The 21,457-nt window shown below is 46.5% G+C and overlaps 1 protein-coding gene across 8 annotated transcripts in view; it reads left to right on the top strand.

Moving 5' to 3' along the window:
• The window catches only part of LRRC2 (leucine rich repeat containing 2), a 43,187-nt gene that overhangs the window by 12,906 nt on the left and 8,824 nt on the right, over positions 1-21,457 (top strand). For all 8 annotated transcript variants that reach the window (XM_048226864.2, XM_048226862.2, XM_044384800.3 and 5 more), the window contains 6 exons: positions 4,239-4,382; positions 12,281-12,488; positions 14,158-14,314; positions 15,261-15,397; positions 19,321-19,466; positions 21,027-21,182. In XM_048226864.2, the coding sequence (XP_048082821.1) occupies positions 4,258-4,382; positions 12,281-12,488; positions 14,158-14,314; positions 15,261-15,397; positions 19,321-19,466; positions 21,027-21,182 (929 nt within the window). In that variant the 5' untranslated portion in view covers positions 4,239-4,257. The remainder of the gene's footprint in view (positions 1-4,238; positions 4,383-12,280; positions 12,489-14,157; positions 14,315-15,260; positions 15,398-19,320; positions 19,467-21,026; positions 21,183-21,457) is intronic.

The raw sequence follows: 21,457 nt of genomic DNA, 5'->3' as shown, positions 1-21,457 counted from the left end.
ATCTAGAAGAACTAGGGGAACCGAGGAGGGGGAAGAGCTTGGAGAACAACCATGAAGTTGTTGAGAGCCCCTGGGCTCTTCCCTGAGCTGCCCCTAATCAACATGCCTTCTGCTGTTTGAACGGAGCGCCGGTGTGGACCATGGCCTCCATCCCAGGCAGCCACTTGGGGACGCACATGAGCAGCTGAACGGCATGGTCAAAGGACAGTTCAGCAGGCAATCCCAACCCCAGAAGGGCCGGAGTGAGGAAACGTGAGGTTGGAACTGAAGCACACGGATCACCCGCTGTGTTAGTCTTCAACGTACTGCCTCTTGACTCTGAACGTAGCCTTGCATGTCTGTACTGTGTGACACACAGCACTGTTACTTTACGTACTTGTCCTTCAAAGCGAATACCAGTTAGACTTTCTCAGGGGAGGGCGCTGGAGGGACAGTGTGGGGGGAGGAGGTCTCCTGCCTGTTCCAGTGTGGACTCTGGACCCCCACGGCATATGTCCACACCCCTGGTGGCTGGTCAGGTGTTCTTCTCTGGCACTCTGGGGACGGGGGGTGGCCTACCATTTGCCCAGTGAGCCAGACCAGCCGGACCAAACCAGAGGACTTCCCTGCTGTCTGCTGGGCTGAGCCGCAACTTCTAAAACAAGGTCGGAAGCCCTTCCAAGTCTGTCTTGTCTGAGGTCCTCTCCCTCTGCCTTCGGGGTGTGAATGGAAAGGTATAGATATATAGAAGATATAAAGAACCCAATGGCAACTTTGGAAATAAAACGGACAATCATTGACGTAAAACACTCCTTGTGATCGACTCATCAACATAATGGAGATGATCGGGGGTGGGGGACATTTGAAGATGGATCGCTGGATATTACCAATCTGAGAAAAGAGAGGCAGAGAGACTTCTAAAAAAGCGAACAGCCTCAAAAATCTACAAAACGATATTGAAAGGGCTGATATTTGTGTTGTCCGAGTCCCAGAAGGAGGGGAGGAAGAGGGCAGTGCAGAAAAAAAAAAGAGTTGGAGAAAAAAATGGCTGAAAATCCCCAAATTTGGCAAAAGATAAAACCTCCTGACCAGAGGAACTGGGCAAGTCCCACACAGGATAAATCCAAAGAAACCCATGCCCAGATTCACCATAATGAAACTGAGGAAAACTAAAGACAAGGAACAATTCTCGACAAGTCTGAGAGAACCATGATGTGTCACCTTGACGAGACTTATGGTTCCAACAACTGCACATTTCTTGTGGGAAACCAGGGAGGCCAGAAAAAAACAGGCAGTGTCTATCAAGTGTTGAGCGAAAAGAATGATCTTGGGGTTCTCTACCCAGCACAAACAATCTTCAGGAGTGAAGGTGAAAAGAAGATATTCAGGTGAAGGGGATAAAGCATTTGGCAGCCAATGTCCTCGGTCTGAGGGGACTGATAAGAGTTGTTCAGTCAGAAGGGAAGTGCTACCAGAGGGGACATGGGACAACAGGAATGAGGGAGGAGCCACAGATATGGTCCATTATCAGGGTAGACATGACGGGCTAGGGTCCTCCTCCTGAGTTCTTTAAAAACATGTCATGATTGGAAGCCAAAAATAGAACACTGACAGATTCCGGGCAGGGGACAATGGCAGCACCGAGGCGAGAGCCTAGGGGACCTCGGTGGTAGTAAGCTTTCCATGTCTCACAACAAGTGGTTAAAATATTGTTTCTGATGGACCATGAGAAGCGAAGCCGGGAGTTTATCCTCTCTAGGGGAGCCCTGAAAAAGAAAAGACTACATGGAGAAACAGTCCAAAACACAATAGAGAAAATAAATGGAATACTAAAAATATGTTCAGATAAACACAAAAGAAGGCTGGAATGTGTAAAGAAGAAAACGAAAGAGGAGTCAAGCAGAAAACGGGTAATAGGTGAATTTAGACCGAAATGCAAAGTATCAGTAATTCTGTTAAATATAAATTGCCCAAACGCACCAATTAAAAGACATGGTTGGAATGTGTGAAATACACGATCCAACAAGATTCTGTCAACAGGGGCTCCTGGCTGGATCAGTCAGTGGAGGAAGCGACTGTTGATCTCAGGGTTGTGAGTTCAAGTCCCATGTTGGGTGTGGAGCCTACTTAAAAAAAAAAAAAAAGGGTTCTGTCTACAAAGTCTCACATCAAATATAACCATATAGTTAGGTAAAAAGTAAAAGGATGGAATTGAAAAAGTTTTGCAAATCATGTATCTAACAAAGGACCTGGGCTTAGGATATTTAAAGAACTATTACCTCAACAATTACAAAGACAAACGGCCCCATTTAAAATTTGGGGAAGGATCTGAATAGACATTTCTCCCAAGAAGGTATAAAAATGGTCAATAAGCACATAAAAATGTTCAGTCAACATCATTAGCTGTCAGGGAAATGCAAATCAAAACCACTAGAGACCACTGCCCACCTACTGGGACGGCCATGATGGAAGAAAGTGGAAGAATGAGCGTGGAGAGGACGTGGAGACAACGTGGAGACCCTGGGACCCTTATGCACAGCTTCCGGGGCAGCAAAATGATGCAGCCACTTCGGGGCAACAGTGCAGCAGTTCCTGAAAAGGTTAAACACAGAGTTATCCTAGGGACCCCCCCCCCATGCTGCGCCCATGTATTTACCCCAGAGAACTGAAAACCTAGGTCCGCACAAAAAGGTGCATCACTTGCACCTTTGTCAGAAATCTCCTTTAGGTAAAAGAATTTTAGGGAGACAAAAGACAGTCCCAGATGTCAGAAATGAAGTGAAAGACAAGTAAATCGGGGCCAGCATTTTCAGCTCATTAGACGAAAATTATGGTTCTCCGGCATTCCACTGCACAGACATAAGCCAGCTCTCCCACTCGGCCTGGCAAGCCATTCATGGAGAGTACACAGCTGAGTCAGATGATTAAATATTTGGTTTCGTATCCCCACTGACTGCCATTTAGAAGCGTCTGGAACTGGAGCAGAGAATATTCAACAGCCCTACGATTTGCCAACTGACACTGTGTGTATGTGTGTGTGTGTGTGAATCAGGAAATGGATGGAGCTAGATTTCAATGCTGTTAAGTGGGGGAAATTTAAAACGATAACTAGGAAGTTATTTTTAGATAAGGGAGATCAGTGTAAGTTAGTGGAATGAACATTAAAATGTACTTTTACGTCCTTATAATTTTTTTTTCCCAGTGAGCAAATTATCACTTAAAGCAAACAGGAAAAACAAGATGGGGACATAAAAAGGAGAGAGAAAGCTCACTGAGCAGCTTGAGAGGGGAGCAGTCTGGGAGCAAACCTTTTATTCGGTTTTCATTTATTCATTCCACAAATACCTATGGAGGGCCTGCTGTGTGCCAGGCACGGTGCTGGGCTCGCTTCGAAGAAGGGCCAGGATGTACCTGACTTTGACTTTCCTTGCATTTGGAAAACCACATAAACAGAGACCAGCAGCCTGCGAGGTTTTGTGGTGCAGGGGACCCTCACAGGATGCGTCCCCACGCTCTGGGGTGTGGTCAGTCCCGGCTGGGAAAGTGCTCACGGCGCTTGGTGCAAGGACTGGTTTTGTCGCTCAACAGTGGCTGCTGTGTAGTCTGAGGTCACCGGAGTGTGTGTGTGTGTGTGTGTGTGTGTGTGTGTAAGTTCTGATTCACTCACAAACGTAACCTTGAGGATGATACAGCCTATTGGGAAGATGACATACTGGAAAATTCAATAGAACATGGAACCATGAAGCTTGTGGAGGGACCAGGGGGCTTTGGGAACCCACAGTTTGGCTGAGAGGTAGGGGCAGACACAAGTGTGGCTTTCTAGAGGAAGTGCCACAGGTGGGTGTTGGACCGACTTACCCAGAGTAGTATCAGGCTTTAAGAACATTTGCAAACTGCTGTCTTGAGCATTTCATCATGACTTAAGACGAAGGATTCATTCTTGTTTCATTTTAAAGTTCATGCTAACACCGGAGAACCTGGGTGGCTCAGTCGGTTGGGCATCCGACTCTTGGTTTCAGGTCGGGTCCTGATCTTGGGGTCCTGGGATCGAGCCCCGTGTCATGGGCTTTGTGCTCAGCAGGGAGTCTGCTTGTCCCTCTCCCTCTCTCTCTGCTCTCCAACACCCCTCCACACACACCGCTGGCTCATGCACTCTCTCTCTCTCTAAAATAAATAAAATCTTAAAAAAAATAAAGTTTCATGCTAAAACTTTTCTTCTGTGTGTGTGTGAAGCTGACATATGTATGTTTCTTAAATAGGTAATTTCATGCTCCCAAAATGGGACACAAAGTGGTCGTGTTCGACATTTCTGTCATCAGAGCCTTGTGGGAAACGCGTGTCAAGAAGCACAAAGCTTGGCAGAAGAAGGAGACAGAAAGGCTTGAGAAAAGTGCATTGGAAAAGTATGTGTTTTTTGTGCTTGCCTGTAGCTTCTTTAGCAAATGGGGACTAGGCAGGCTGCGGTCACATCGTGCAGGGGGATGCCCTTCTGGGATTTCTCTGTGACACTTGCTCATTGGACTTAAGAGCCATCCCACTGTTGCTCAGAGCAAATGTCTGATTCCCATAACACTACCCCCCAACCCCCTGCTGCCCCCATGTTGTACGGACCCACATGCATTCCAGGCACCGTACCAGGCTCGGGGGAGACAGAGATGACACAATGAACTGTCTACAGTCAACTTTGTGGAAGGCTGCTCAGCTGGCCTCATGAGGCTGTCTGATGCTCTCCACACCTGGGCAGACCACGCCCTGGGGCAGCTCAAGGGTGCTTGCGGTCATCCATTTCCACCCTCCCCAGCTGAGCGGAATGCTGGGTAAGACTCACTGTACTGATACTATTTTTACTTGGATTGAGATGGGGTAATTTGGCTATGCTCCTATAAACTCATGAAATAAGAGTAAAAGAGCGTTATATGTATATGAAATGAAGCGGAGCGCTTTGGAGAAACGACGTTTAGGATAACAGAGCCACACAATTGACTCAGCATTGCACGAATCCAAAAAAGTATGACCAGCTGGAGAGGTTGCACATTCTGGCGGCTTTGCATGTCTGTATTTTTTAGTCCCTCGGAAGGAACCAAACTGGAGCTCTTACATGATGTGTGGAGGGTGTGGTTGATACAAGAAGGGCAGAATGGGATTCTGATGGGCTGACCCATTCTTGGAGGAGGTCCATGACCCAATCTCAAGTTGGCAAAGGTTGATATTTTTCTATGCTTTAAGTTAAAAGCAAAATGTGTAAGGTGTGAATGTCTCTCTATTCTTGGTTCTCCACTTTTATGAACTATTTGGATCAAATCAATACCTATTCTGATCATGCTTGTTAATTAATTAAGCTGTTACTGTAAGCATCACAGCCGTTCCAGGTGCTTGTCCTTACCCCCAACTTGAAGACAAGGAAGTTGGGACCTAAGTGACTTGCCCGAGTAGACACGGCTGGTAAGTGGAGGATTTGGCTGAGCTCTTTCCCCTGCACAATGCTGTAATCAAAGCTAGTTGGGACGTTCTTTTCACTTGCACTAATCTGAGGTTATCCAGGCAACACCTGCGGGAATGGGTCGGAGTGATCTACCCTTAGTGCAAGGTGAATTACACAGGTCCCCTGGGCCCTGTGAGCCCAAAGTGGCTCTCAGTTCTGCTCTGACCGCCTCCCCACTCCTAACATCTGGGGTTACTCTAGGGTAGGACAACTTGCTGAAGAGGGACCCAAGCCCTGGGGGGTTTGGGAGAAAGTGTTTGTAGCTGATATAACCCCCCGAGGGTTCTTGGACCTTGAGGCATCTGCGGAGAGCCGGGGTCCACGAACCAGCCTCTCAGCTGCTTTGGAGTGGTTTTTACGTCTTGGCTTCTTTCTTTCATTGTGGTGCTAATGGCTTTGTGGACAGCTTCCCATGCCTCCTGTATACCGTATACCGGGTCAGCGCTGAATTGGGATGGGCTGTGTCTTATGTTGCCCTAACACAGAAAACTTCTTAGGGGTTTGTTAGGCTTTTCTAGCTCAAGATAAGAAAAACAGCCGTCAAATTGGCTGGACAGGTGAGGAGGCAGTAGGGGTAGTGGGGGAGGAATGTGGGGGTTCAAGGAGCAAGCCAATCAGTTTCCCAGGACCTGCAAAAAATGAATGTAGTAAATTTACTTTTTTTGTGGGTGTGTCTGAATTTCCGTCCTATGATTCCTACTGTGATTATTAATGCGATTTGAAGATTATCCTTTAGTTTCTTAAGATCTGTTTCCTGTGGGGAAATTAATATATTGAAAACCTGATGGATACCTTATCAGAAAAAGCAATTATCTGGTTAATTTAATTTTACGGAAACAGGCAAAACCCTTTAGCTTGCTCTGTGACCTCACGTCATGGTACTTCATTTTGTAAGACTGTATTTATTCCATGAAGTGTGTATCAAAACTTAAAAGTTATAACCAGAGGGGAGCCTGGGAGGCTCAGTTGGTTAAGCATCTGCCTTTGGCTCAGGTCCCGATCTTGGGGTCCTGAGATTGAGCCCCGGGTCAGGCTCCTTGCTCAGTGGGGAGTCTGCTTCTCCCTCTATCCCTCCCCCCACTTGTGCTCTCTCGCTCGCACGCACTCTCTCTCTCAAATAAATAAATAAATAAAATCTTAAAAAAAAGGTTGGGGGTGTCTGGGTGGCTCAGTCATTAAGCGTCTGCCTTTGGCTCAGGGTCTGGTGGGAAGCCTGCTTCTTCCTCTCCCACTCCCCCTGCTTGTGTTCTCTCTCTCTCTCTCTGTCTCTCTGTCAAATAAATAAATAAAATCTTAAAAAAAAAAAAAAAAGAAAAACACTCTATCTGAATGAAACTCAGTCACCTAGTGGGAGAAATGGAAGAGCTGCTGTGGGACTCTGAGAGGAATTTCTCATCCAGGAGGCTCATTGCCATCCAGGCTAGGACTGTGGGTTCGTTTCTTAAGGGAAGAGCATTTTATTTGCACATTTACTGATTTTTAGTGAACTCTAATGGCATTGTTTTACATGTCTGTCTTGTAATTGAAGTTCTACTAAAATTGATTCAAGGGGACGATTATTCAATTATATGGGTGATGAAGTATGAAGACAAAAACGATTTGTTTATTTATTTATCTCATTTGATCTTTATTTTCCCATTTGGTGTTTTTTTTTTAATTGTAGTACAGCTGACATACTATGTTACATTAGTTTCAGGTGTACAATGTAGCGATTCGACAACTCGATACATTATGCTAGACAGTTTCCTGGTTTTTATTACGCTCAAGGAAGAGAATAGAATTGAAAAAAAGAGTTTGAAGTCTCATCTTGACTTTCACCAAAAAATAGCTTATATTCTCATAAGGTTTCTGAGGGAATGGGATAGAAAACATTGAAAAAGAAATCCAAAAAAGAGTTGGTATGTTTCTTTTTAATGAGATGTGTCTAATATCCTTTTTTTCCTCCATGGTATGTTGGCCGCACCAAACTATGTGAGCCGTTGGTGTCAGTTTGTCATTTGTGATATAGGAAGGATGTATTCTCTAGGGCTTAATGGGTATCGTTTCATTTCACTGACAGGGTAGCCCTTTGGGCAGTCTAAGAAATGAGGGTAGAAGAGACGTTCACCTAAAAAGTGGTTGGTGAACACAAGGCTTGGTGAACAGTGGCTGTGCTGTTCGCTGTTACCGTTTTGGGGGGATTTCTTCTATTCGTTCAATCTGCATGACTTAGACCCAGGGTCTGCGCCATATCCTGACTGCTACAGTCAGATCTAGATCTGTAGGCAGGTGTCTACAGTCATTTATTTACTTATTTGTACAGATTTATTTATTTACTTAAGAGACAGAGAGAGTGCACACGAGCAGAGGGAGGGGCAGAGGGAGAGAGAGAATCTTAAGCAGTCTCCACACCCAGTGTGGAACCGGACGTGGGGTTCCATCCCAGGACCCTGAGATCATGACCTGAGCCGAAATCAAGAGTCGGATGCTTAACTGACTGAGTTGCCCAGGTGGCCCTAGGTATTTACATTTATTTTTATCACATGGTATTACAATACTTAAATTATATAGAAGGGCTAATAATGAAAAGTAACAATCCCAAACCAATCCCACCACTTTCTCCCAGTATTAAATTCATCTCTCTCCATGTGCTGGCATTTTTATTTTATTTATTTTTATTTTAGGTTTCTTTCTTTTTTTAAAAGATCTTATTTATTTATTCGAGGAAGAGAGAGCAAGAGAGAGAGAGCACAAGCAGGGTGAAGGGCAGAGGGAGAAGCAGACTCCCTACCGAGCAGGGAGCCTGATGTGGGACTCGATCCCAAGACTCTGGGATCATGCCCTGAGCCCAAGGCAGGCACTTAACCGACTGAGCCACCTGGGTACCCCATGTGCTGGCATTTTAAACTTACCACTTTTATAACACTACATGGAGACCTCATACATAGACCCTGAAGCCCTACCTCCTTGATTGCTGCGCGCTTACCCCAGCTCAGCTCACTCTGACTAGGATCTGGATAGGGTGGTAGCCAGGCTAGCCAGGGCCATCGGCAAAATGCTTTTTTTAAATGTTCCTCTTTCTCCCAGCTTAATGGCAAGCTTGAAACTCCAATGATACCCAAAGTCGTTTTGGAAGAGCAAAAAGTGTGCAAGTAGACCTGGGGAGACAGCCCTGAAGAAATTCAGGAACAAATGTCCTAGGCAGACCCAAGAGCAATGCAAATACTGAGGCATGGGTTGACGTGGGTGTTCAAGGGAGAGCAAGGAGGCCAGTCAGCGGACCGGAAAAGCAAGCGAATGCACTAGTGGATACGGCCAGACAGGCCGGCAAGGGCACAGCTCCGGAGGGCCTTGGAGGCGCAGTGGAACATTGCTTTGCTGTGTGAAAGGAAGAGCCAAGGACAGGGTGTGACCGCCATTGTGACGGCACTGCTGGTCGAGTTGAGACCGTAGGGAGGCAAGAGTGGTGGAAGGAGAGGATGGTGCCTTGGACAGAATGGAAGCAGGGAAGGTGGTGAGGAGTCGTTGGCTTCTCGCAGGGCTGACCATGTCTCTTGATGGATTTGATATGAAGTATGAAGAAAGCATAGAGTCAAGGATGAGTGTGAGGTTTTTAGCCAGCGCATCTGGAAGCCTTTCACTGAGATGGGGAAAAGGCAGGTTTTAGGGTGAGGATTAGGAGTTTGGGTTGAACCATGTTAATTTGGGGACCCCTTTTTGACATTCAGGGGGAGATACGGGGGAAGCAAGGAGTCTGGATTCAGCGAGGCAGTCTTGGCTAGAGAACTATAATTGGGCGTCATCAGCAGAGAGATATATTTAAAGCCACGCGCTGGGAGATATCCAAAGAATGAGTGTAGATAGAGAAGGGCAGAGGCCCAAGGGCTGGGTGTTGGGACCTTGGAGATATGGAAGTTGGGAAGTTGAGGGGGGGCAGCCCAGCGACTAGAGAGGTAGGAGTGGAATCGGCAGAGAGAGGGGTCCTGGGAGCCAAGCGGCAACTAGCCTTCACGGGGGAGGCAGGGCTGTGCCAAATGCTGCCACGAGTCAGAAAAGATGAGGACTGGATTTGGCCACCGGGTCCAGCAAAGTGGAGGTCATGATGACCTTGAAAATGGTTTCCAAAGAAGGGGGATGCTGAATGAAGGGGGTTCAACAGAGAACAGGGTGGGGGTGGGAACAGATAATCGTGGATGTGAGCCAGCACAGCTCTTTCGTGGGGTTGGCTGTAAAGTGGAGCAGAGAAGTGGGCTTGATGGAAGACATGAGGTTGCAGGGGGTAGAGAAGGGCGTTGCCCTTCAGGCTGGGAGAAATAACGGCGCGCATGCGCCGATGGGCGCGATCCACGGGAAGGAAATACTCAGGAGAGAACCCGGGGCAGGAAGTCCTTGAGCAGGTGAGAGCCCAGGTTTAGCACGGGAGGGGGTTGGCTACAGGGAGGACCTGGGAGAGTTCTCTGAGACCAGCCGAAGCACAGGCAGCGTTGACAGGAACAGAAGCGAGCAGGTGGCGTGGATGTGGTACTCCGAGCTCCAGGGCTTCTGTTCTCTTCCATTTCTTCCCTCCCTGAACTAGGAGCTCTGAGACGGAGGATGGGGTAGGCGCCGATGGAGGTTTGCTTGAAAGGGAGAAAATGTGCGAGTGTCACCTAGGGCCTGGGGCAAAGGGACAAGCTTGGGAGTGTGGTAGGGCTGCTGGGGTCACCATTCAAAGCGAGGCCAGTTTGCAAGGCGGTGAGTTTTCCTCCATGCTCGTGTCCTGGGTGGGTGCAGGTGCGGAGCCGGGGGGGGGGGGGGGCGCGGGCAGGGGGGTGTTGGGGGGAGGTGGATGCCGGCTAAACTGAGGTTGGTCCAGGTGTACCTGAACGAGCAAGACAGGGGCAAGGGGGTTGAGGCGGGATGCAGGAGGGGATGAAAATGGGACCGTGAGATGCATTTTATAAAAGCCTTACTGAGGAGCGTAACTTACACATGCATTTAAAAGATACTGCACGTACTTAGAGGATACAATTTGAAAAGTGTGATGTACGTATGTGTCCGTAAAACCATCTCCACAATCAAGATATGACCATATTCGTCACCTTCCAAGCCTCTTCTTTACTCTAGGAAGGAAGAGGCTTACTCTCAACCCCTATCCTCGGTGCCCGGGCAGTCACTCCTACCTGTCGCTGGAGATGATTTTGCATTTATTAGAGTCTTAGAAATCATTTAATATAAGTGGAATTTTTTTGGGGGGTCTGGATTCTTTCGTTCAGCCTCATGACGCGGAGACTCACTCATGTGGAAGTGTGATAAAGGGTTCATCTCTTTTTATTGCTGAGGAGCTTTCCACAGTGTGGATAAGCCGCAGTGTGTGCATGCATTGCCTGGGAGCGTGCACTTGGGTTGTTTTCAGCTTTTGGCTCTGAAGCTAATAGGAACATAGGCCCACGTCTTTGTATGGATATATGCTTTCCTCTCTCTTACAGAAATACCTAGGCGTGGAGTGTCTGGATCATATGGTAGACATAGAGTCTTTATAAAATCCATTGGGATCTAGAGAGTGGGTGACTGGCAGGGTCCAGCTGTGTCCCCAGCCACCCACCCCTGCATTGCAGCTCTCCTGAGGAATCACTGACGTTAACCTCATTCTAGTGCTGCTACCGAGCTTTGCTAACTAATGCTCCTAACTTTTGACTGGTGGAAAGACATTACTAGAATGTTTCAACACCTGCGATTCCTTTAGCAGCGTGGTCCTGGCTCAGAATCAGGGGTCCTGGCTCCACGTCTTCTGCGTGCTGTCCCTGCTTACTCATTCCCTAAGATTTGCACATTACAGGGTGGGGGCGGGGGTAGTCGGGGGTCTGAAAAAAAAACAGGCAGGACTCAAAGCAGTTGAAGCGACATAAAGGAGAAGGTGATCATAACTCTGAGCCCTGACGGTCCCAACCCAACAAGAGATGAGGGGAAGAGGTCTGGGCTTTCTCTCCCCACCTCACCGCACCCCTGCCTGACTTCTCATGGGGCAGCCAATCTGTGTGCTAAAGGTTAACCCTCAAAAAATGTGCAGTGATGACTCTGCTGCAGATATACAAGGAACGTGTGTTAAAAATTTGGTTTTTCTCATTATGAACGAGAGCACAAGCAGTGAGGTGTTAACAGCCAGTTCAAAGGAGAATCCAAAGGACAGACACATTTAGATATCAGGAAAATTGAAATGAACTTGCACACAGAAGAAACTGTCCTCAGAGATGGGGGAGGGTTGTCCCTCCACCAGACAGAATTGACTGGTGTGTCTGTAGTCAAGATTTATTTGTGTTGCTATCAGTTTTCTGCAAGTTCACTTTAATTTCTGCAGAGTTGTAAAGATCTGTCAGGCATGTTATAAACTGGGGGTGCCTGTATATTTCAAACCAGATGCCCTTGAAAGATGAGCACATTCCTGTGGCCATGCATTTAAAAAACAAAACAAAGCAAAACAACTTGGGCTAGCACCACGTAATATCAAAGGAAATTGTAATTAATCACATGCATAGGTAACTTTGGTAGAAATTTTAGGCAGGAATTCCATCCCGCTCACCTTCTCTACTTTTTCAGTCAAAGTTGCTGATAATTCACAACTCTGAGGGTTTAAGATGCCCCTTACATTCCCACAGCAGAGGGACTGACATAAGAGGTGCAGGGGGGAGGGCTGAGGTTGGTTGGGGGGGGAGGGGAGATGGTGCTAGAGTCTCCCGCCGCCCCTGGGAAATCACCGGCCTGGGGAAGGACTGCGCCTGCGCCTAGGGGGCCTGCCGGCTACTCTAAGCAGGTGAGGGCAGTTCCCCAGGAGCGTGACTTGGGCCTCTGCTGTCCATTTAGGATAAAGGAGGAGTGGAACTTCGTGGCCGAGTGCAGGAGGAAAGGCATCCCCCAGGCTGCGTACTGCAAGAATGGCTTTGTAGACACCAGCGTGAGGCTTCTAGAAAAGATCGAAAGGAATACCGTTGCGAGGCAGAGTTCACTTTCCAAGGAGAGAGACAAACGGAGCAGTGCATTTGTGTTTGAACTTTCGGGGGAGCAGTGGACGGTGAGTACAGCAAGGGGCTGCCCCATGTGCGCCGCTGAGCTCTGCTTAAGGCATTGATTGGCCTTGGCTTTGGCCCAAAGAGAGCTTTCCCATGGATGGGGAGGAGCCAGTTGCCTGCTCAGAACCAGGTTCTCACCTCCCTTCCTCAGTGCCAGACCCCGTAGTCCCGGGGAGGGCAGTGGGATCCCTCTGAGGCTGGCAGGGGCAGGGACCCCGGTGGCCCTCCCCAGGATGGCACAGCTTTTGAAGTGTTTAGTCCTGTAGTCTCTCCCCCAGACCTTTAAAATCACTCTTTGCACCACCCCCCTTTTTAAAATGAACTGAGCCTTTAGGTAACACCCCTCCTGAGATTCTGAGGCCAGGACAAAGATGTCCCCCCCCTTCTTTCCTCAGGTGTTTACAGGTGGCTTCCTGCTCCCACTGCCCCCGACCTGCTGCTTTGCTTGGGGACGCATCTGCAGAGGTTGCCCATGATCTGACATTTTCTGGTGGAAGCAGCACCCGAGAATGCCAAGGGCAAGCCAGCTGGGACCATGGTCCCTTTCTGGGGGGCAGGGTTCTCTGGAACCTGCCCTCCATCTCTTTCTATCCCCCCAACTATGGTTGAAGGCACTCTGGGCTGGGAGACTGAATTATAGGGGGTGATCCTGGGGCCGTCCTTTATTGTCCATGTGATGTGGGGGTAGTTTACTCCACTTTCATATATTTTATCTCCTCCCTGGTAAAATGGTGCTAACACCTGCCTTAGCTCCCTTGGAGGGCCGTTGCGGGTTCTAAATGAGCCCATATTCTATGGCACCGACTTGTTGGCTGCCCTGCCCTCTGACACTGGGAGAGATTCTTACTGTACAACCTCTAGTCTTCTTTCTCCTGCATCCCCATCAGTGAGATCAGTAGGTGCTCTTCTGCATATCTAATTAAATCATTCTCATGTGCCATCATCAAACATGGTCCTGGTCTAAGCACTTACCCCACAGGGGTTACCTAGACCCCTGGAGATCCTCCAGCCATAAGCACTTCTCAGCACCTTTGCAGTTGTATCCCAGAGCCCTTGAGCTAGGGGCAGCCTTGGGTGCTGCTGAGTTCCCCGTCCCTTCACAAGTGAAGGCCCAGGGAGGTGGTGCACCTGGGAAAGAGGCAGAGCCTGGCCTGGCGTTCAGGTCTCCCTGCTATCTTTCTGGTGCTCTTTCCTATGGTAGACTCAGGAAAACATTGAGAAACTTGGCACAGCAACTATTAGATCTTTATCAAGCAACTAGGGAGGGAAACGTAGCACAAATTTTAAAATCCAATGCATGGACAGATTTTGTTTTCAGAAGATGTTAAATCAGTGTGTTGTAAATCACTGATGTATGTCGTGGCTATGGGTGTGAGCCAGGTTGTCTGTGCTCACTGGGCGTTTGATCTTAATATCAGGAATTCACAGTGAGTTTGAAATTGGGCCAATCCGCTCTTGTGAAATTAATGACAACCCTAGAGTCTTAAAGGGGCTTCTTGGAGGGGCTGTGGAGCGGGCTAAGGTTAGGCTGTGGATGCTCTCACCCATGCTCTCTCGCTTCTTGCCTTTCACGTAAATGCCTGGTTGTACTTGTTGGCTTTGTGCATGCCGCCTCTCGGCTCCGACACCTTGAGGACCTAGTAGTGACTGATGTCATTCATTCTGTTTTAGGAGCTCCCAGATTCGTTGAAGGAGCAGACACACCTGAAAGAATGGCATATCAGTAATACCCTGATTCAAATCATTCCTACCTATATCGAGCTGTTTCAGGCGATGAGAATTCTGGATCTGCCCAAAAACCAAATCTCCTGTCTTCCAGCTGAAATCGGTATGTTCCCCAGCAGGAGCCTCCGTGTTCTTGTCTGGCAAGCAGGCAGCTGGTGGGCAGGTGGCGGCGTGGCACTTCCTTCCCCTCCTGGCCCAGGATGCTGCTGCGTGGGGCTGTTTCCTGTGTTCCCAGAGCTGCTGGTTAGTTCGCAAGGTCCCCTCGGGGCGGTGATACCAGATCCACCTGCAGAACTCAGCCCAGGCAGACACTCGCCGACGGCTCAGAAACGAGAAGTCTCATGAGTGAGCAATGCCGTGTTTAGGAACTTTTAGTTTATTTTCTTTTAGTTTTAGAAAGTTAAGCATGCAGTGACGTGTTCATTGCAAACATAAAATACGACCAGTTGTTCCCGTGTAAGTTTAGTGTAGCCTGTTATGTTGTTTTGATCAACATTTTATAATTCTCCATCATTTTTTTTAAAGATTTTATTTATTTATTCGACAGAGATGGAGACAGCCAGCAAGAGAGGGAACACAAGCAGGGGGAGTGGGAGAGGAAGAAGCAGGCTCACAGCAGAGGAGCCTGATGTGGGGCTTGATCCCATAATGCTGGGATCACCCCCTGAGCTGAAGGCAGACGCTTAACCGCTGTGCCACCCAGGCGCCCCTCTCCATCATTTTTCTGTTCCACTGCAGTACCTTAAAATGAAGTGATCATTACTGCTTCTCTTTCTCTTGGGGTGTGTGGGAAGAAGCTCTGGGGGCTGCCTGGAGTTTCGTGAAGGATTAACTAGAGAGTAAGCAAAAAATGCTCTGATCAAGGACTGACACGCTCAGGATAAAAGACGAGCTGATGCTTAATAAAGCACTTAAAAACCGAATGCAAAGTTGCGTTTCATGTCTCCCCCCTCGTCATTTATACAAATATTTTATATCTTTGTCTTGTGTTTGCTGTTAAAAGACCTTAAAGATTCTTCCCCATGGTGGTTCATTTGTTTGGATGATAGGTCGTTTGAAGAACCTGCAAGAACTCAATGTGAGTTTCAACTGTCTGAAGAGCATTCCTCCAGAACTGGGGGACTGTGAAAATCTAGAGAAACTGGACTGTTCTGGAAACCTAGAATTAACCGAGCTCCCCTTTGAGGTAAGAAAGCAATCATTTTTGCACTATGATTTACTTTTATTGGCTTATGACATGGGATGATCTATAATGTGGGGAAAACATTTTACGAGGTGAAATCCATCTTTATTATATCATACTTTCTTGACATTTCAATCACCCTAGATCACCCTACACCCAATACCCTATACCAGCAATTAGAAGGTCTTTTAGCATGTTCTTACACTAGGCCAGGAGCTGAATTTAAGTTCAGAAAAGTTATCAAAAAGAAACAAACAAAACTAGGCAAAACCTGTTTTCATACAAGATATTTTCATTTAACTCCTATTCAATATATGATGCCTATTGTCTATAATGCAGACCCAGATTTATTTATCCACAGTGGTAAAGCAAATTGGAAACAGTTGGAAATAAAGGGCGTAAAATCAAAAGAAAAAAGCTTATATATTCATAGAAACGTGTAGATAACCAAAGTAGTCTTAACAGATAGGATTTTGAAAGTCCATTAATTTAAACAATATTCACTAGTGACTTTTGGTCTGTATTCACTGGAGAAATGATTTAAAATCACATTCTGATGAAATGGAGCCGCTGAGAGGGAAGAGTGTTGCCAAACAAAACTCAACAGGCTTTTTACGCTGAAGGGAGATAGAAATCTCATAATCCTGCTGGTAGCGAGCAGACTGGAAACAGTATTGCTGGCGTGGTGCTGACAAGGCCCTGGCTCCTGAATAGAGTCCTAGATGGGGTGTTACTCTCCCTGCCTGGAAACTTCTGGGTGGGAGGAAGTGGCTGCTTCCACCATCGCCCCAGGAAATGCCCGCGAGTGGTCCAGGTGAGGGCATCCACCTAGGGGCATGACTTCCTGCATGAGATTGCTCATTCCCCAGGCCTCCCCAGTTTATTTATTTAATTTAATTAATTTATTTTTAAAGACTTTATTTATTTGACAGAGAGAGAAAGAGAGAGAGTACACACAAGCAGGGGGAGGGGCAGAGGGAGAGGGAGAAGCAGGCTTCCTGCTAAGCAGGGAGCCTGATGCAGGACTCCATCCCAGGGTTCCAGGATCATGACCTGAGCCAAAGGCAAATGCTCGATCAACTGAGCCACCCAGGCGCCCCCGGGTCTCCCCAGTTTAGAAATTGGCTCGGTCTTCCTTCGGTGGTCCAGGCTGGAAGCAAGCCAAGTCATCTTGACTTCTCTTGCTCCCACGCCCCGTATCCACTCTGTAAGTAAGTCCTGTTGAGCTTGTAAGTAAGTCCTGTTCAGAATAGGTTCTGCATCTGACCCCCACCCAGCACCTTGCCACCAACACCCTAGTCCAAGCCGTGCTGTCCACCATCTGGACTGGACAACAGCTTTCTAGGCTCGCCTCGCTGTTCCTTCTCTCCCCCCGCCTTTTATTAAGATATAATTTATAGACCCCCAGATTTAGCCATAAGTGTACAATTCACCATAATTCACTTTTAGGATCTTTCTAGCATTCCCTCAAAATTCTGTCCCCCCTGTTTGCAGTTAATCCACACGAGTGGGCATATTAGGCAGCCCTAGGCAACCACAATTTGGGTTTGTTTTTTTTTTCCTGGCAAACAGCAATGTCCTGCTGATTCACCTATGTTGACATAGGTGGGAGAAAATGTACTCAGGATATCGATTTTTAGGCTCTTTGCTTTGAATGGGATTCTGTAAATGCGCTGTACTTGTTACAGTTCCCCAGTTGGCTCTGTTATAATAGCTCACTGACTCTTCTTATATATAACTTCACTATTTCCAGCCTGGAAAGCTCTCACTGGCCATAAATTTCAGCCACCTGTTCAAACTATGGCTTATTCAAGATAAATAGAAACTATGTAGCCAGTGACAGGTCAGGTCTCAGCCTCATGTGTCCAACTTGTATGTTTCCAAAGGAAGCACACAGCATCCCAGGTTCTGGTCTCTACAGACTAAGGAAAGCACTGTTTGCCTGGATGCCATATCCAAATGCGGGCATTAAAACTTTTTTTTTTTTTTTGGTTAAACACATAGTATTACATTTACCATTGTGACCATTTTTAAGTGTATGGTTTGCTAGGGTTCAGTGTATTCGCATCATTGCACCTGTCTTCACGAGGAAGCTTCTCCCACAAATAATTGACATAATCCCGAATTCAGGTTCAAACAGACCACAAGTAGAATGAATGACCCATGGAGGGAACTACCAGGAATTTTGAGACAAAGGTAAAGATAATGAAACTTCACTTTGTAAGTGAGTGTTGTATACTCTGATTGACTGTCAGATTTTTATCTGGACAGCACTGGAATTTTCAGGCAAATGTAACTACTTTTCAAAAGAGTTTATGAGTGTTTCATTTTGCCTTTGATGACGGTAGCTAGTGCGGAATGACTCCATCCAGGCATTTGCTCTCCTTGCTGGTTTGATGCCACTGTGATTTTCCTTATTCTAACGTTCCCAGAAGTCTTAACTTATTGAGAGTATTTAAAGGAAAGACCTTGGGGCGCCTGGGTGGCTCAGTCGGTTAAGCGTCTGCCTTCAGCTCAGGTCATGATCCCAGGGTCTTGGGATTAAGCCCCATGTCAGGCTCTCTGCTCAGCGGGCAGCCTGCTTCTCTCTCTCCCTCTGCCTGCTGCTCCCCTGCTTGTGCTCTCTCTCACTCTGTCAAAAAAATAAATCTTATAAAAAAAAAAAGGAAAGAACTTACTTTTTTACAGTCTGAAAAATGTTCCTTCTACATTTATTGTAAAAAGAAGAAAGACGAGACTGATGGTAACCCAGTGTTGATTTTTCTGCCGATCTGAGAACTCTGGCACCACAGTCAGAAACTTTAGACTGAATTATGGGCACTCCAAACATCTTTTTTGACTGCTTATTCACTGTCACATTACTGTTTTCACATTCATTTCCATAAATTCAAAACAAGAGCAAAATTAGAATGTGCCCATTCAAAGGGGTGAGTTTGACCTGTGTGTCCCTAAAGCCAATGTGGCAATAGGAAATTAGGTATCATATTAAGGCAAAGAAAGGCATAAGTCTACTGCCTCTTTCTTTTCTAGATTTCAGTCATTCCTTCTGTTGGTCCAACTGGCTCCATATTGAATATTGTGTAACAGTTTAGAAAATGTGTTCTGAGAGGCAGCCCAAATGTTGTTTGTGGACTCTGAAAATAAGTCAGTAAAAGGTGCTCCTTCTATATGTCGCAGCCATGACCCAACTTATAAAAGCAAATCCAAACACGAGACACTTTTCCTACTTCGTTCAATATTTGCAGATTTGCATTTGAAATAAAAAAGTATACTTCCCTACATATCCAGTTACCATGTTTAAAAACACAAATTATGGAGATGAGACATAAGGAATACAGATTTCTGATCAGTTGCCACGTCCCTTCATGAGTTCAAATGTGAGTCTTTTTAAGATTTGCCAAACTCCTTGTGGCCGTCTTCAAGTCATTCTATTTTTTTTTTTTAAGGCTTACACTTTTTGTCTTCTGTGACTTTGCACATGCTGTTCCCCACCCGGAGTCCCCTTCCCTATCTTTCCACCTGTCGAGGAACCTCAGGACCCTAAAAACTCCATTCTCCATGAAATCTTTCCTGACCCCTTCCCTTACCCGCCCCTCCCCCCCCAACATGACATCGGCACATTAGCCCCTTATGTCTGTGTTACCGATCGCACCCAGTTGAAAACTTCTTCACGTTGGTTCTTGCTACATAAAATGGCATTGCTTATTTTCAAAAGTGTGACCTCCTGGAGGGGAGCGCCTGCATGCTGTTGATCTCAGACTACCCGGCATGGAGCACATCGTCAGCGCTCCAAAATACATACTCTCCCGATCTGTGTTGCATCTGTTCTTAGAAGTGCCTTTGGGAAGAAATAGCACCTGAAAATTACTAGTCGAACATACCCGCTCTTACAAAAGTAATTAGAACATGTTGTTATTCCTTTCTAGTTGAGTAACTTGAAGCAAGTTACATTTGTAGATATCTCAGCGAACAAGTTTGCCAGCGTCCCGATCTGTGTCCTCAGGATGTGTAATTTGCAGTGGCTGGATCTCAGCAACAATAGCCTGAATGACCTGCCCCAAGATATAGACAGGTAGCTACTTGCATTCGGAAGGTGAGGTGTGTGACTCAGTTACTAACGCCTTAAACTCCGTTACCATTTGAAACGTGCCTAACACACGAATGGTCTTTGAAGTCAGTGAGTTTTCCAAGCGCTTATTGTTTCTGGGAGATGAGTTTCGTGCTTTATATAATAAGACAGTTTCGGGTCTGCCTCATACATGTGCGTGTGTATGTATGTGCATTTGAACACCTCTCTGTTGGCTTGGTGAACTTCCGTTTACTCGAGTCCTCAACAGAATGACACCATTAACTTTCCTTTCCCCTCTTTTCCCCCATCTTTATTATATTTGGAATAGAAATGTATCACTCTATGTCTTGATATATACGTAATATGTGGAAGAGGAACGTATTACTCTAGGTTTAGAATATCAGTAAGGATCATTTTTATTGGTTTCACTTATTGATTTATCACACATAGTCTCTCAAACAAAATTGATAGGATGAGTAAGGTTTTTCCAATGATATCCTTGTATTTCATGTTCAACAAATAATTACCCTGGGCCGCCTGGCTGGCGCAGTCAGCAGAGCACGCGATCCTGATCATGGGGTCGTGAGTTCAAGCCCCACGTTGAGCATAGCGCTTACTGAAAAAAAAAATAATAAATTACACTGAGTCACGTAAGATCCATTCATTCGCTCATTTATATCATTCATTCATTCCGCCAATGATATTAGGCTCCTGTATGGCAGGCCCAGAGTTTAAAATGGTGAATGGAACAAAGTTTCTGGCCTCCTGGGATCCACAGTGTTCTTTATAAGCATAGAGCGTAATAAGTAAGCTGTCGCGACACAGAAGCCAAAACTGACTTAGTTCCGAAGGTCACTCACATGACCGTTTTCTTCTCCTGGTACCTATGATGTGTATCGGTGCTTTCCACGTTTGTGACACTAAGTGGGAACTGTTTTAGTTCGGAACACGAGGGGAACTTGGTGAAATATTTGTGGGATCGGTCAAGATTTTGTAAATGAATGCAAGAAAAAACTGGAGGGGGGGTCACCGAGTTAGAATAAAATGGAAAGCAAATAAAACATATCTGGAGTGCATGTTGCTCGTTTCCTTTTCGTTCTGCAGGTTTCTTTCCATTTTAAAGTTAGAAAATATGATGGGAGAGGAATACTGGGCTTTCAAGATATACACCAGCAAATCTGTTGCCCAAATCTGTTCATTCTCGGCCCCATCCCCGGTACGGTTCCTTTCCCATCCCCTGCTGGCTCCGGAGAATGCGGCAGAACTTGGAGAGATGTACTGATGGTCAGGCCCCTCCCAGACTAGTGTATAATGTGCAGTTTGCTTATCCTGCTGCTCTATTTGTCTTTGCTTGGCAATTAAGCCAGTGAAAATGTAAAAAAAACCCAAATCGTGTCCCCTGGCATGACTTTATTTAAATTTTAAAGTCCGTTTCTTCTCGTAAGGGTCACATATATAAAATAAACTGCCTAAGGATTCCATACCCGAATTTATTTGCCATTCACTTTGTTTTTCTCCACTATGAAATTAACCCTTACAAGTCTAATCCCTTTTACTTCTCAGGCTAGAAGAACTGCAGACCTTTCTCTTGTATAAGAACAAGCTGACGTACCTTCCTTACGCCTTGCTTAACTTAAAGAAGCTCACCTTGTTAGTCGTCAGTGGGGACCACTTGGTGGAGCTCCCGACTGCCCTGTGTGACTCATCTACACCTTTAAAGTGAGTAGATCCCCGTAGAGACATGCACGCGTGCGGTAAGGAGCACCTGGAGCCCACCTGTCTCAGGAACCAGATTGGGTGGTTCTTGGGCTCGGAGGACCTGATCCCAGTTCCCAGAAGTTTCACTTGCCCTTTTTTTTTAATAAAGATTTTATTTATTTATGTGACAGAGAGACAGCCAGCGAGAGAGGGAACACAGCAGGGGAGAGGGAGAGGAAGAAGCAGGCTCCCAGCCAAGGAGCCCGATGTGGGACTCGATCCCGGAACGCCAGGAT

This window comes from Ursus arctos, unplaced genomic scaffold, assembly GCF_023065955.2.
Source record: "Ursus arctos isolate Adak ecotype North America unplaced genomic scaffold, UrsArc2.0 scaffold_14, whole genome shotgun sequence".
NCBI lineage: Eukaryota > Metazoa > Chordata > Mammalia > Carnivora > Ursidae > Ursus > Ursus arctos.
This window is presented reverse-complemented; position numbering and strand designations above follow the sequence as displayed.